Source organism: Necator americanus, chromosome IV, assembly GCF_031761385.1.
Source record: "Necator americanus strain Aroian chromosome IV, whole genome shotgun sequence".
NCBI lineage: Eukaryota > Metazoa > Nematoda > Chromadorea > Rhabditida > Ancylostomatidae > Necator > Necator americanus.
The window spans coordinates 3,537,644-3,553,649 of NC_087374.1; the positions used below are offsets into that span (position 1 = coordinate 3,537,644).

General features: G+C 37.7%; 2 protein-coding genes across 2 annotated transcripts; one reads left to right on the plus strand and one right to left on the minus strand.

Moving 5' to 3' along the window:
• Positions 1 to 461: 461 nt before the first annotated feature.
• On the plus strand, positions 462 to 4,385 carry RB195_000302 (uncharacterized protein; the record flags this gene model as incomplete). The annotated part of the gene is made up of 3 exons (XM_013435182.2): positions 462 to 534; positions 4,178 to 4,262; positions 4,319 to 4,385. 3 exons carry the CDS (start codon positions 462 to 464, stop codon positions 4,383 to 4,385), a joined length of 225 nt encoding a protein of 74 aa, XP_013290636.1.
• A 6,806-nt stretch (positions 4,386 to 11,191) lies between these two features.
• On the minus strand, positions 11,192 to 11,401 carry RB195_000303 (uncharacterized protein; the record flags this gene model as incomplete). Its single annotated transcript, XM_064196554.1, has 1 exon — positions 11,192 to 11,401. One exon carries the CDS (start codon positions 11,399 to 11,401, stop codon positions 11,192 to 11,194), a length of 210 nt encoding a protein of 69 aa, XP_064052435.1.
• Positions 11,402 to 16,006: the final 4,605 nt, after the last annotated feature.

A 16,006-nucleotide genomic window follows, 5' to 3' on the forward strand; every position in this document is an offset into this window, starting at 1 on the left:
GCCGTATCTTCCGGGCCGTTTTTTACGGCAATTAGGAAGAAATGGACGGAATCACCCCCCTCTCCGTAGTCTCCCATCCCGTATGCGAATACTCCACCTGAAATCTGCACCACCTCAGATTCGTGGGGTGATGCCTTTAATTGATTCAGAGATTCAGACATATTTATTGGAATTTTCTGGCGGAAATTTCGCTGGAATGTACCACGTTTCGATCCAGAAATTTTGTATACGAGATCCAAAGCTATTATGTGCATCATTTCCCGATAGGACACTGATATTCAAGAGGCGGGAGAAGAAAATATCAAAATATCATTGAAAAAAACCAGTGTCAGCGAAAAAGTGAAGGTGTTTTTGACTCGCATACTTCAAATACCTCAGTGTTTTGACGCATCATATTACCGCGTTTCTTAATGCTTCGCTTTCTTTAATTAGTGGAATTATCATTATTAAGGAATTCACATATGTGCCGCTATACGTTCGTACTGGGACTGCTGTTTTGCCTCATGGTATCCACTCGTCAATGGGTTCTAGAAGGTGAGCATTTACGAATAGAAAACGTTCACTAGAAGACATCTACACTTACAGGCATCACCCCACGAATCTGAGCTGGTAAGGATTTCAGGTGGAGTATTCGTATACGGGATAGTAGATTATGGAGAGGTGGGTGACTCCGTCCATTTCTTCCTAATTGCCGTAAAAACGGCCCAGAAGATACGGCTTCGAGCGTCCCGGCGCGCTATTTTCTACAGGGAGTTCGAGTGGAGCGCGCCAGCCTTGTGCACGCACCGCATCTTTCGGGCCGTTTTTTACGGCAATTAGGAAGAAATGGACGGAGGAAGAAGTGGACGGAATCACCCCTCTCTCCGTAGTCTCCCATCCTGTTGACGAATACTCCACCTGAAATCTGCACCACCTCAGATTCGAGGGGTGATGCCTTTAAAGGTACGTGCGGCCTGGCGTTATCTTGATGGAACACAACAGCTTTCCTATTTGTAAACTCTGGACGCTTCTGGTCAGTCGCCTACTTCATTCTAGTCAGTTGTTGACAGTAGAGTTCCGAGTTGAGTGTTTGGCCCGATGAGAGGAGCTCATAGTGGATGATTCCCTTTCGATCCCAACAAACACACAGCAAAACCTTCCTGGTCGTTAACCCAGGCTTGGCGATCGTTTGGGCTGGCTCACCGCGATTGGGTCACGATCTTTTTCGGTTTTTGTTCTCGTAATGTCACTTTGAAATCGCCGCAAAATATGACCCGATGTGGTGTTTGCGTCGTCAGAAATGGTTCACTAAAGACATCTAACGAAAACTATCACAGATTTTTACTTCACCAAATATTATCGCCGGGGTCGCATATACAAGTCTGGTTGTTACCTGGCTCTGCTTGCACTAAACCTAATCAGGCAACTAAGCACACACCTTGGGAACTGAGCTGTATAACTCGCACAGTTATACGGTAAAAGTTTCCCATACACAGCAAAAAGGTGTTGTCGTCAAGCGCTCTGCCAGAGCCCATATCCTGACAGGAAGATCTTTGAGCAGTTAAGAGTTTTTTCACCTTATAGTAAAAGTAAAATAAATAGTAAAATAGTGATAATAAATAGTAAAATAAAAGTAAAAATAGTTGAAACAAACAACTTTTCAACTCTTAAGTTAAGCATATCGCATTAGTAGGTGTATTTCTTCCACGAAAGCAGTACTTTCGTTGAACTTGGTTCGGTTGAACTCCAGAGAAAACTTTCAAAATCGACTTCACGTCTTCAGAAAACGAGAAATTATTTTTTATGTGGTTACTGGATTCCGTTACACCGCTGGAAATTTTCAGGAAAAAATCAGCACTATCAGACATAGAGGAATAAGTTTTCGTTTACTGTGATTATATCAGCGAAGCGGTCAGCTCAAAACGAGCTTACTGTAACAATTGTTTTGCAATGTCACAAGCAGTACGCTCTGGTGCTGGGACCCTCGCCGCATCCAATAAGCACCTGAGAGGAGTAAACTAGCGCGGAGAGGTCCCACCGCGCAAACATACCGCGAAAATGAGAGTGTCGGGATCTCTCCAAGAATTAGATTAGGGTTCACGAGTTCACGAGTTTCACGTTTCACGAGCGTGAGCGTAATCGAGCTTAATCCCCCTACTACATTAATTATCCGAATGTTTGGCGAGAGCAAAATATCGCCGTACTCTCGAATATTCAAATATCTGAGATTTTCGAAAGATCGAATGGCGTGAATATTCGAATATTCGCAGCGTTCTCTCAAACACAACCTTTGTTCTAGTTCTAGTTGTGTTGCAGTTCGATAGATTCATCGCGAATTACAAATGTGATTAGATAAATGAGCGGAGATCTGTAAAAATAAAAAAAAATAAGCGAATAACATATAAAAATATAGAGTAATTAATGTAATAACAATTTAAACAATCGATTAGACCGTCATTACATACTAGGCGGTCTGAACGTAGCAACCAGGACTATGCATTTATCCATTCGTTTTTTTCTTTGTTTTTTTTTTTTGAAAAGAAGAAAAACATTACCGAAGCATGATGACGCATTGTCGGTCGCTGTTGAAGTTGAAGATGCGAATGTCGGTGATCCGAGAACTTGCGAATCCGAGGACCCCACTGTGTTTGTTTGGCTCTAAATCAATGTTTGATTAATGATGTTCCCCCTTATCAACTCGTAAGGTCCAGTTTTTTTCAACGAATAACAATCGCACTACGAAAACAATCCACTTAGCTGAAGTATCCCTGATTCAATTAAGGGTTGATTTGAAGAATTTGATGATTTAGAAACTGAAGAACAATCAGGAGCAATTAGGATAGCGCAATTGTAATATCTAATTTCAACCTCATGGATTGAGTTTGTTCGAAACTGTTGTACAGAGAAATTCGGATCCACGGCTATATGCTGACCGGATTAGGCTGACGGCGTTTTTTTTTCAGATTTCAAATCGAGCACGAGAAAAAAAGAGCTATGTAATAAAGTCATTTGAAAGAGCACTTCTTTCTCTGCAAGATAGTTTTTTTTTTGGCTTCTATGTTTATTTAGCTTTTTTTGTTAGTTTTTAGATCAATATTATTCTTTAGCTTTGAAGAAGCTTCAGAATGACATATGTGCTGACGATCATTTGATGTGTTGCTTGACTGTGTAGTGACTTAGTTAAGTGGAGTTACTGTCCTGATTACTGTAATCCAGAAAAAAAACTATTTCCTCTAGGAAGTACAAAATCTTAATTTACACGGTATGTCAACCAAATTGGGGAATATAATAGGGTCAAAACCGCATAGAGCACGGTTACGCGGTTACGTTACGCAGTTACGTTACGCAGTTGCGCTTGAAGCGCTGCGATGGAGCGTAGCGGTTAGAATTATCCCTTGGACCTTTGGAACTAACATCACACTTCACTGAAGTTTGCGATGGTCCCACCACGATTCCACTCGCTTTCTTCACCGCGTCGCTTCGTGTGCAACCGATTGCGTAGCTGCGCCATTCTTTAGATCGTTTTGACGTCGCTTTTTCCACTTTTTTCACACACTTTTCCACGCTTTTTGGTCAAAGCTGTATTTTCTCAACAAATTTGATTTTACCTTCTTTCCTGAATTCTTTAGACTCATCTTTGTGCTTCCAAGATTTTTTTTTCATGCTTTGAACTGACCAACTCTGGCATCCCATCCAAAACATCGACTGCTAGTACATTCGAGAGCACTGGAGAGATCTTTGTAAGATATCGATAAGTCTGATCTACCCAAGCCGTTTGCTATTGTCTTGAGGGAAGATCGGTAATTTCAACTCTTTTCTTGGGAATCTTCAAAACATGGTAATAAAATTTATCAAAATATAAATTTGTAGAAAAGAAAACTCTACTCCTTACGTTGGGTTTGCTTTGACGTCGTGGAAACTAGACATCAGCTCCTCAAGATCATTTCCAAGCATAGAAAACTCCAGAAGTTTGTTTTTCAACTCCCCCTGAAGTTAAATTTTCAAACCAGAACCAGTTTTAGTGAAAATGGATGTACTCAAAAAAGAAATTTCCTCCTCAGGCTATCGGACCGGAGAAAAATATCAGAAACTATCTGTTATTAATATGGTGTTCACTATTTTTTTCAAAAAAAAAAGAAAATTAGCTTACACAGTATCTTGTGGTGATCCATGAAAAAGATGTATGGTATATGTTAAGGTCCCACCTCGGACATACCGATTCCGTCGTTCCGCTCAGCGCACGAGGCCAAACTACTGCAACAAAGGCTTCTACATGCATTCAGGTACGAATTGATGTAGTGGAGAGCTATGTACGAGCGATTCATGACATTTTTTCCAGGAGGATTGATCCAAAAGTCGCGGACGCTACAATTGAACGAATTCATCGCTATTACAGAAGTATTTGACGATACGATAATTGAATACCATGGAAAAGTAGTCATAAAAGTGTTGATAACGGTGTTTCTACTAGGAAAATACAGAAATCCCTGATTAACAGCAGCCCCCAGCCAGGATTCAAGCGACATTCTGAAATCGTCGGGTCCTCTTCCAGCTGGCTTTCGGTGCCCTTTTCCAAAAAATAAAATAAGAAGAAATAAGAAGAAATTCCATGTTACTTTTCTTTAACCTGTTGTACCGTCGTCACAATATGTTGTTCCGTATTTGCGGACAATTGTTCTTTTGCGAAAGAAAAAACGCCACAGTCCCTCTACAAGTGAATCAATGAAATCGAATTAAAAGTGAAATTTAAAAAAGAAAAACTTTTTTCATTTCTCGGAGTTGCACGAGTTTGGAATATTTTCCTCTAGGTCCCGTAAATCAAACAAAAAAACATTGTAGTAACGTGGTCGTGGGAATATAATGGGCCAAGCCATGAATAAGACAGCATTCCATACTTTTTTGTTTTTTTTCCGGAATTAAGACAAAAAGAGGCTTTTTTACGGCTAAATCATACTCTACTTCTATTTCCGCAATCCTCTTCCATCTTTTTAGCAGACTTTCGATGCTCTTCTATAAAAGAAACAAATAAATGAATGAATCCATATTGTTTTACTTAATTTCTTTTACTGTTTTTGTTTTTTTGTTTGGCTTCCAGACCCGAGACCCAGAAAAGAAAACAAAAAAATTCATGACTTGGGCGTGTGTTTGCGTAGATAAGGAAGTACAGTAAGTTTTTCGCATTTACGGCGTCAAACGATTCAGTTGACGCACTTTTGCGGACCGTGGAACGTCGGTGCTGCATGGTAATCCCTGAGTTTCACATTTATATGATCACCTAGGTCCTCAACAAATAACTCAGTAAAAAAAAAACACCGTAACATCTCAGAGACGAATAAAAATGAGCAAAAGTTTAGCTTAGGTCTTTAGGCTGATCATAAACGGGTCACCGGATCAACTCTAAAAGTAATGATGCGATTTTCTCCTTAGTTATTTTATGAACAGCAAAATATCCAGGATTATCCGCTGGCACTAAGGTTAGGTTACTCTAATATGTTCATGGAGGTTCACCAATAAGATCTATAAAAAGCCAAGCTTCTCGAATCACTGATAGGAAAAAAACAGGTTGTGGATCTTGTGATGGAATGGAAAATGGAAAGGATGGAAAAAAAGAAAATGGAATGGAAGAGTGGATGAAAAATATTTCTCACTACATTACTATATCGATCATTACATTGAAACTCTTTAGGTCCTCTTCTTCCCAAAAGCACAAAGATTTTCCAGATAAACCTATTCTAGCTGCAAAAAAAGTCGTTGTTTCTGACTCTTGGCTCCAAGCTATGAATAATTCTACTAAAAACTCGCATTTTCGTTAACGCGACCTTGTTTCAACTTCCGAGTTCACCAAAAAAAATGATAAATGAAATAAAAATAAAAATGGTAAGTAATAAAAGAAATAATAACAAATTGAACACCAACAAACAACAGAAAAATAATTGTTCCCTATTGCCCCTACCAGAATCCTTCTAAAATCGGAATTTTGACCTCTTTTCCATATTTATAACCACATTATTATTTATTATTTATTTTCGTAGCCCATATTCCCAACCCACATTAAGCTAAAAGTTATGAGAAAAATCCTGGAGCATCCAGAAATGACCAAGAAAGCACAGAATGTTTTCAAAGAGATATGTTTGAGAGGAATTACAACTTCAAATAACATAATATTTGAAACAATCACAAAAACAAACCGAATAAAATACTCGAAGAAAGATATTCATAGAGACAAAGAGATAAAAAGGTATAAAGATAAGATAAAATAAAAAAGATAATACAAAGAAAAATAAGATATTCGAAAATGTTAGAAAGAAATACAACATGGAGACGATGTGATGATTTCTCACGCGTACACGTTAACAATCGATCAAATCTCAGAAATTTTGATCTCCGCCGCATGAATCGGCTGCATCCGTGGTCGCATTTAACTCTTCTTTTTTTTTCGTTTTCCGTTTCCTGTATCAATCCGCTTGAGACCCACCATCAGTGTGTTTTTGACTGCAATTCGGAATCGTTGAGGTTTATGAACGGCCGTGTTGGTCTGGACTGAAGAGGTTTCCAACTATCGAGATCGATCCTGGAGAAACACTGGGACCTGCTACCGAGTGCGCGCTACTCTTCCACTTATTTTTACTTTAATTGTTACAAATGTGGATTTTTTAGCACAAAAAAACTCAATATTACTTACAATTATTTTGCGTTCTTATTTTCTTATCGTGAATTCCTCGCATGATTCACAAACTCGAATTTCTGGAATATTCCCAGAAATTCTTCCTATTTCGTGGTATTCTTCCATCATATTCTTCCAGGAAATGTCTTCCTCCTACATAGTTTTGTAGGCGTGTTTTGTGTTTTTTTGTTTCGAACACTTGAACTTTTTTTCTCTTTCAACTTTTCTGTTTGTTTGTTTTTTTTGAAACAGAAAACAAACAGAAGCGAGTAGGAACGTTCCCAGGTATTCTTCTTATTTCGTAGTATTCTTCCATCATATTCTTCCAGGAATTCTCTTCCAGGTGAGTGTGAAGTAAAAAAATAAATAAATAATGAGTATACTTCAGAATAGTCTATTAACTATGCAAAAATTTACTACTAATTCATACTGACTTGTTAATAATCAATCTTTGATTTTTATTAATAATTAATTAAATAATTTTACTTATATATTATATTTATTTTATTTATATTTATTCTGCTCAGAGAAATTTATCTTTTTAAATGAATTTTTTAAAGGTGAACATTTATTTACATCAACTAGATATACGTGTAGATGGATGTGTTGATATGTGTCAAAAAATAAGAAACGCTGATTCTTCTGGAAAAAAAATTCTTCTGGATGCCCCTTTGATGTCAGCAATGACCTACAATAAACGTGGTTTCTCTTCTATCTGGTGATAAATCGCTTCGTTTTCACCTTCGCGCCACCTTTTCGTGGTCAACTCGCTCGCTCGCGACCGACATTTATCGCGCCCGGATAAAAAGTCTAAAAGAAAACCTGTCCACAACATTAACCGCGATCATCGGATGACGTCATTCAAAATTAAGCTTAATTCTCAGCATTTCTCGTCGTGGGTTTTTCGTCTTTTTATAAGGAGAAAATCTGCGGAATTTATCGACAGAAAACTTGAGAACAAGAAATCCTGGAATTAAATCAATAATAATACTAATATTTAAATTATTATTTAAATATTAGTATTATTATTGATGTTATTATTGCATTATTATTAGTATTAGCATTATTATTTAATTTGACAATAAGTAATTCTGGGATTTTTAAGTGAGATATTGGGTCCTGCAGTGATTACATCGTACTGCACTCGATACTCGATTACTCTAAAAAGGGTTGCGCCAACATTTATGATCGCATTTTTGAAACATACTGAACGGTGTCGTACAAAATCCTATACATTCCTCCTTCTCGTAGAGGAGGTGGAGGAAAAGGAGGCCTCATTGTTCTACTATTGATCGAAATTATGCAAAAATTAGTATTGATTTTGAAAGAAATTATGCAAAAAATAGGAAATTTATTAAATATGAAAAAATTATGAATGATTTTGAAAAATTTGCAAAATTATGCGGGGATTCAGTGGCGGACTAGCGATCACATGCCTATTATGTGATGGTTCTTCTTTTTCCATTGAATAAATAAATAATCATATAATATTAAATATAAATAAATATAAATAAACGTAAATATAAATGAAATTTGTAAAACATCTAAAAAAAATGTTTTAAATATAAATAGTGATCTTAGGCAAAAAAGTTCTTTAAATAAAAAAATAAATAATAAATCTTAGGCAAAAATGATGTTCGTGAGTGCTTTGTTGCCCTTAGTTTCAGGATCGACATTTATTTGCGTAAAAACAATCCAGTGTTTTTCATTTGCTTTTTTCATCGACACCTCGTTAGCCACTGCGCTGCGTAGATGCTAATCGTCGTGGCTTATTCAGCATCTTCCGTGCGCCTTTTGTTTCTTCCAACAGATTTGGGAGTTTTTTTTTCCCAGTCATTTAGATTGTATCCTCGAATTGCCGGTTCCCAGCGGCAAGGACGACCACGAACCTCTCGATCGTTCCACTTAAGCATCGAAAGAGTGCTTTGCGAATGATGGTCAGTTTTGCTGCGAAGAAAAAAAAAATGTTCCGTTCAGGAATATCACGAGCTTGCGAAGCGGAATTCGAGACTTCCTGTTCTCGAAGGTAAGCTTATTCACCGTCCATTGCTTTTCTGCCATAACTTATTTTTTTTATTATTTTTATTATATATTTCTCCATATTTTTCTCTATATTTATTTTTCTTTGCATCATCCTTATTTATTCTTCTCCTTCTATTTCTTATGTGACGAGCTCTCATATGACTCTTTAGATTCTTTATTTAATTACATTTCCATACTTCTACCACTATTGTTAAAGGATTGGTCGGGTGTAGCGTTGTTGGTAAGAGGCTTCACCGTGACTCCATGATCGGCAGATGGTTCAAAACCGCCCTAGACCCAACCAAGCCTTTCATCCCTCCGGGGTCGATAAATCGATTGGTGCCAGACTTGTCTGGGAGGATAAAAACACTGGTTTGACACATCGGCTAGCCACCGCGAGTCATTCTGCAGACTAGTTACGCGTTCGTAAACCTCAAATGATTCTGAATTGAAGTGAACGTGGTGGCGCGGGTCCCAAGCGGATTGATTAACGCACCAGACGCTTTATAATAAGATAATAGTCATTATTATTTTATCCTCGTAATACCATAGTGGTGTAGGATTAAGTGGATGGATGAATGGATGAATTTAATGCAGTGTTAGATGATTCCATAGCGTCTGTACGGTCGATAGATCGGAACCGCCCTTGGCCTTCCATCGATTAATGTGAGAAAATTTCGGCTGACCTAATTTGTTAAGGGGAAAAACGTTGGTTTTATACATTGACTGATCCTGCCAGTAGAAGTATAGGATCTATGGCCATTCATATTTCATTCCTCTACTTCATACACATTCCTCTACAGATCTTCAGTTGAAGTCGAACGCGTTGACGAATCCGAGATGGGTTTATCAACAAAGAACATCCTTCATCCTTCTTTATACCGTTACTACGTGGTTCCTTAACCGATTAGCAAGAAAAAATAGCTCAAGTCCCGAAGATGGAAGACCTGAAAAACCATCTTTGTACTATGAAGTTCAGCGATGAAAGCGCGCAGAAAATCCGAATGAAGTGTTTTGGGATTTGGGCTTTTCTCTGCACGTATATCCGAAATCAGTTGAAAACAATCAGCAATGGCGGATATGCTGAAGCTAGGTGGCCCCGAACGGAACAAAGTTAAGCTGCTTGTAGTAAGAAAAAAGTGAGAAACTATATCTTATCCCCTATGATATCTACAGCTACAGTAAGATAGGAAAGCAAAATGCGTCCGAATTGCTGTAATAATAAATAAACGACGTTAAAATGTCAAAAAAAAATCGAGAGTAGACTTTTAAAAAATTCAGAACAAAAAAGAATATGAGGAGTGCAAATGAGAAAATTCCGTTTAGTAACAGCTATATCTGGAATGGGTGTAGTGTAGCGGTTAGAGGTTCCGCTTCCTGCACGATCGATCGGAGGTTCGAATCCGCCCTAGTGCTCACCTCGGGTCCTTCATCCCTCGGGGGTCGATAAATTGGTATCAGACTTGTCTGGAAGGACAAAAAAACACTGACTTAACTTAGCGACTACCCCCATAGGTCATTGTATAGGTCAGTTACACGTTCGTAAACCTCAAACGATTCTGAATTGAAGTGAACGTGGTGGCGCGGGTCCCAAGCGGATTGATTAACACCAGAAACTTTATTTTTTTTATTATTTAACTATTTCTGGAAAACATTCATAGAATACAGAAGATATTCTTGACTATAGATACAAAAGGGATCCTTGGTCCTACTGTAGCGTTCTTCTGGATTCGACTCGACAAAGGATCTCAGGTGAGGATTTCTCAGTTTCTGTAGCAGGAGCTGGGAAATTTTGACAATCCATCACAAAATGCGTTTCGAAGGGCCAGCCGCGCTGTACAGAACTTAGACGAAATTCTACTGCGCTCCGTTTTTCTTCCTGATTTTTGTTTTATGGCACACCTATGGGTGTTCTCAAATAAATAAACAAATAGAAATAAAATTTTAGAAAAATAAGATAAATAGGCAATGAGACAAATAGTTTAACATTATAATAGAATAATATAATCAGTGGACAAATCGACAAAAAATAAACTGAATTCAAATGAATAAATAAGTAGATAAATAAGTAAATAATATGACGATTGAGCAACTATTTCACACGAAGAATACACATTCAGACTATTCTGCCACATGTGTATTGGGCTGCAAAAAAAATATTACTGTTTTTTTTATTATTGTTGTTTGTGACCCTCAAACCTCTTTATCCTCACCTAAACACTAAATTCCCTAAGTCTAGGATCACTTAGAAAATGAACTACTTAATTTACTCGTCCTCGTTACTCCTAAACGCTCCTAACGCAGGATTTGTCTGTGATCTGTGCTCCTATGCTCGGAAACCTTACTCGACATGAGTACATTACGATCCATAGTTTCTATGGATTCCTGCTTTCCGTGAGGGTTCCTTTGATGGATTCCTGTTTTTCACATCGTAGCCAGGTAGGAACAAGTTCTTCAGGAACACCTCCTTGAGGAACGGGATAGGAACGTTGCGGATGCGTCGCTAGCGATGTTACATCGCCGGCGTTAGCCAATCTTCGATGCTATCTGTATTGGATCCATGGTCCACACCGAGTGCTCGCTCGAATAGGTTCCACCCCATTTCCTGGCGAACTCATTCGGCAGTGCTAAGTCGTGTTCTTTCGCTGCATCATCTACCACCGCCTTCTGGGTGTGGATGAGTTCTTCGCTTCTGCCGTCACATCTCACAGTGGATCGCATCTGTTTCACTTCCATCCGTAAAGCTGTGCCCTTCAATCCTGAATACTACCTTGGGTCCATTAGGTTGATGCAAGGGAAATCCATGTTTTTGGGTCCGTTAATTTCAACACTATTTTATAGTAATATAATTATCGTTATTTTATTATTATTCTATTTATTTCATTATTTTATGAATTAACTATTATTATTATTATTATTATTATTATTATTATTATTATTATTATTATTATTTTATTAATATTTATTCCATTCAAGTATTATTTTAATTTTAAAGTATTTAATTATTAATAATTAAATAAATAAGCTGACTTAAATTAAAGCACTAAATTATTAAATAATTATTTAGTTGTATTAGTGTTATTAGTTTAGTAGTATTATTATTAGTTTAATATTATTTAGTCTTATTTTAGAGTATCAAACATTTTCAAAAAGCTCAATTTATGCTCTTTCTAAATCTACATATAGAATTGCTGGTGGCCTGATGTTTAAGTTTTTTTTTGTTTGAGTTTATTATCTTATAATTATAACTAACTATTACTTCAGTTTTAAAGTATTAAAATATTAATAATTAAATAAATAAGTTGACTTGAACTAAAGTACTAAATTATTGAATAATTATTTTGTATTATTAGTATTATTACACTTTAATAGTATTATTATTAGTTTAGTATTATTTATCCTTATTTTAGAGTATTGAACATTTTTAAAAAGCTCATTTTATGCTCTTTCTAAATCTACATATAGAATTCAATTCAGAGTCATCTGTTCTAAAATATTATTTAGTTTCCGAGTCCTCTCTTTTTGAAACCTCAGCAGGTGAATTAGATGTTTTTTTCGTTGTACCAATGAGGCTTCGATGAAATTCTCCTGGTGGCTTGATGTTTCGAGAAATCATCTTCATCAAAAGTCTCAAAAAATGGTATGAGATTTTTGATCCTGGAATGCATCAAATTCCTTCTTTCTTCTTGCCAAATATCATTCTGAGTACTTCCAGTTCCAGTAGAAGAACTCCAAACATTAAAACAAACTGAAGATTCTTATCTACTAGCGGAGCTGACGAACCGTCGTAGTCGGTAAGTAAACGGTTCCGCCGTGAATGGATGATCAATAGATAGTTCGAATCCGCCCTAGTGCTCACCAAACCTTTCACATCTAGTAAAAAATAATAATAATTAGTAGAATAATAATATCTAATAAATAATAATAATATCTAATAAAAAGGAGTCGATAAATTGGGTCCAGACTTGTCTGGGTGGATAAAAACACTGACTTAACTCATCGACTAACCCCCGGAGGTCATTGTAGAGGCCAGTTACACGTTCCTGTGAACCTCAAACGATTCTGAATTGAAGTGAACGTGGTGGCGTGGGTCCTAAGCGGATTGATTACCGCCATACATTTTATCCTCTATCCTTTAAGATAGGACCGTAGAAGTTGTGGAGGATTTATTATAGTAATGATGAATAGGCTGGATTTTGATCCAGGAAAAAAGCCGGAGGTGTCAGAGTAGTATTGAAGTATGACAAATGGAGCTTTTCTCTAGGAAAAAGAGACAATTTGTCATCTTAAAGGCAGTCTACCAGAAAAATGAAAAACCTTTTCCCAGAAAATTGGATCTCTCCATCAAAAAATAGGACTAGAGGTAGGTAGCTCACCAAACAAGAGCAATCACGATCAATTCCTTTACGCGCGAGCGCATTATCAGGACTGATACCACTGCCCCGGGCCGCTCTCCAGCGGACGCGACACGTGTGCGTGCGCACGGGTGCGCGGTACTGTTCTCAGGTGTTTCGTAGGGAGATTTGATCGACAATCGGGCTTTTCCCATGTCGTTTCTTAGGACATTTGGGGGAACTAGGAATTTATTTCTTTTACGAATTGCAGTAAAAGGCGTTGGCGCGCCCCAAGTGGATTGGTACACTAATGACTTTATCCTTTATCCTTTTTAACTACAGATTTTTCTGGAGAAAATGGAACAACGTCACTTTTGTTGTATGCTGTTCCTAATTTCCATCGAGTTAGAAGTGTCGGAAAAGAATAGCGACTACTTTACACCTAATTACCACTGTTTTGTGCGCGGAAACTTCTAGAAATGTCTCTTTAAATTCGTTCTTTTTCTCGCCGGATCTGACGTTAAGTTTTCAATTTTGGATGATTTTATTTTTTTACGTTCTGATAATTTCCTGTGGAAAACGATTGAGGGCTAGTGACATCTTCATGCAGAAATCGTTCTCGAAAAATGATTTCTTGCAAATTACGGCAAATTAATTATCGTTCATATCTTTCATCATTGCATCCAAGAACAATTCATCCAAGAAAGAACATCCAACCCCATCCCTTCCAGCTCTCCGATTCGATTCAAATCGGGTCCACGCGAGAGTGCAAGTGTTTTCAATCCGCATAAGCGTCAGGATTGTTTTCGGATCTGTTCCGTTAATAAGCCGCTACTGATATCCCAACCGTCGTCGTCTACGGTTTAAAGATTTGCCCGGTTCTGTTTCGATTATCCTCTGCTGATATTCTTACCATATCCTCTAGATCTGCCAAGAATTGCAAATTTCTCAGGTATTACCTGGGTTTTTTTTTCTTTCCAGGATGTCACTAAGAAACAACGTTCATGAAAACGGTAGCGGTGGTTATTTGAGGTTAAAAGATATGTTCTGTCCAATCCAATCATGGCAACCGGAAATCCCGGAGAAAATGTCTTTTTTTTTCAAATTTAATTGCCTTTAAAATTTTAGTTAATTTTTTAAAAATTTTTTTCTATGTATATCTGCCTTCAATGATGCAATTATGAACATTAGACGATACCTCCTACCATTATTCATGAAGAAATTCTCGATTTCTTGTCCGAGGAACATGTGCTAGAAAGACATCCACGAACGTCCTTAATAATCTTAACTACGTTTTCTTTATTACCTTAATTATTAAGTCTAAGTTTATGGCATTTTCTTGTTTGTGCTAAATATTCAGTCTACCTATAAATATCGTACTCTAGTTGGCAGATCCCAAGTAAGAGAAATCTGTTTTTTTTTGTTTTTTTTTTCCTGAATTTTGCTAGGTAGGAATATGAGGTTTTTCCGAGAAATCCATTAACTTAAAGCACTTCGTAGATCCATGTGAACGATAGCTAGAGAGCGAAGGTTACGGTAATTGAAAATTCTCTAAGTTCAATCATTCACTTTCCTTCTACTTTAGAAAACCACGTGAAAAAATTTTAGGAGTATGAGGCAGCAGCGGGAAAGATGTCCTTCTCTTCGAAAAAGATCCATAAATAAAACCCGGGGGGACGATATCCGCGCAAATTGTCGCAGAACGATTGCAGAAGTGGGGAGGGGGGTGGAGAGGGGAGGGAAAAGCGAAAAACTGAGAGAGAGAGCCAGATAGATAGATACTGATCTCGCGCTTCGTCGTCTCCATCGTCGTCGACAACGACGACACCCGCACACACTCGACGGTCGCTCGTTGGTCGACTCTGGGTGTTCCTGTTTTCATCGTTGGTCACAACGAAGAACTCATTCCATCCGTAGCCGGTGACTTTTCGGAGAGACGTATCCGTACGGGTCGGTGTCGTACCTCCTCCTACTCTCCTATGCTTGAAAATCTGGAAATATACCTCCTCCCTTCTCTCAGGATCCATTCTTGTCTTCTCTGCCAATGCACCATCTTACTGTATTTTGTATGTTTCTATGAAAGTTCACCAAGAGAAAATTTTTCCTCTTAAAAAAAGCTCCTCGAATTTTTTTTCGACTTCTAACGCTGATCTCTTTCCTTGAAAATTTTCCAACCAACCCTACATTTTTCTCAGAACTGTCCATTTCTATCGTTGAGTAGACCATATAACGTAGAAAAACATAGCAATGCATCCTCTCATCCGTTGTCTGCGCTGCGAGAGAAAAAAAACGGCGGCGGTCATTACGATCGTCACATCCTTATTAGGACGTCTCATTGAAAGGGAGACTTCAGGATTCTCTCATTCTTCGCTTATTTTTATAGCAAATACTTTTTCTATTTTCATGGTATTTTCAAATTTTGTATTTTTACATCACGAACTTCAGACCAATGATCTAATTTGATCCTCAAAGTTTTTGTTCGAAAAATTCATCTTCCAGCTTAGCTGATTCGCAAATCCCTGAGGGATCTCTCTGAGACCTCTTTCTTTGATCCGTAAAGTTTCAGTCTAAGAAAAAAATCCATGTTCGAAGCTAATCCTCAAAGTTTTTGTTTGGAAAGTCTAAGATTAGGCTGATTTTCGAAGTTTTAACTTTAGAAATTGTAAAACTCTGCACCTTCGTTCCAATGACGTCAAGAAAATACTGTTTTTTTTCTTACGGTGGTTCACTGCTTCAGCTACGGTATCGTTCTGTAAGTGAGCAAGAGATCAGAAGTAGATCAATGATGCCCTGGGAAAAAAACAACCGCTTCTATGATTCAGAAATTCCTGAGAAATTTCTCTGAGACGTTTTTTTTCGCGGAACTCATAAATTTCCCCTGTACATCCGTTAAATCCGTATAAATAACAGCCAACTTCAATGACCAAATAACTCGCTCAACCGAGAAAATTGCCGTGTTGCGCTGACTCGCACAGATCGCTGTTTCCCTGGATTGAGAGTGAGTTGA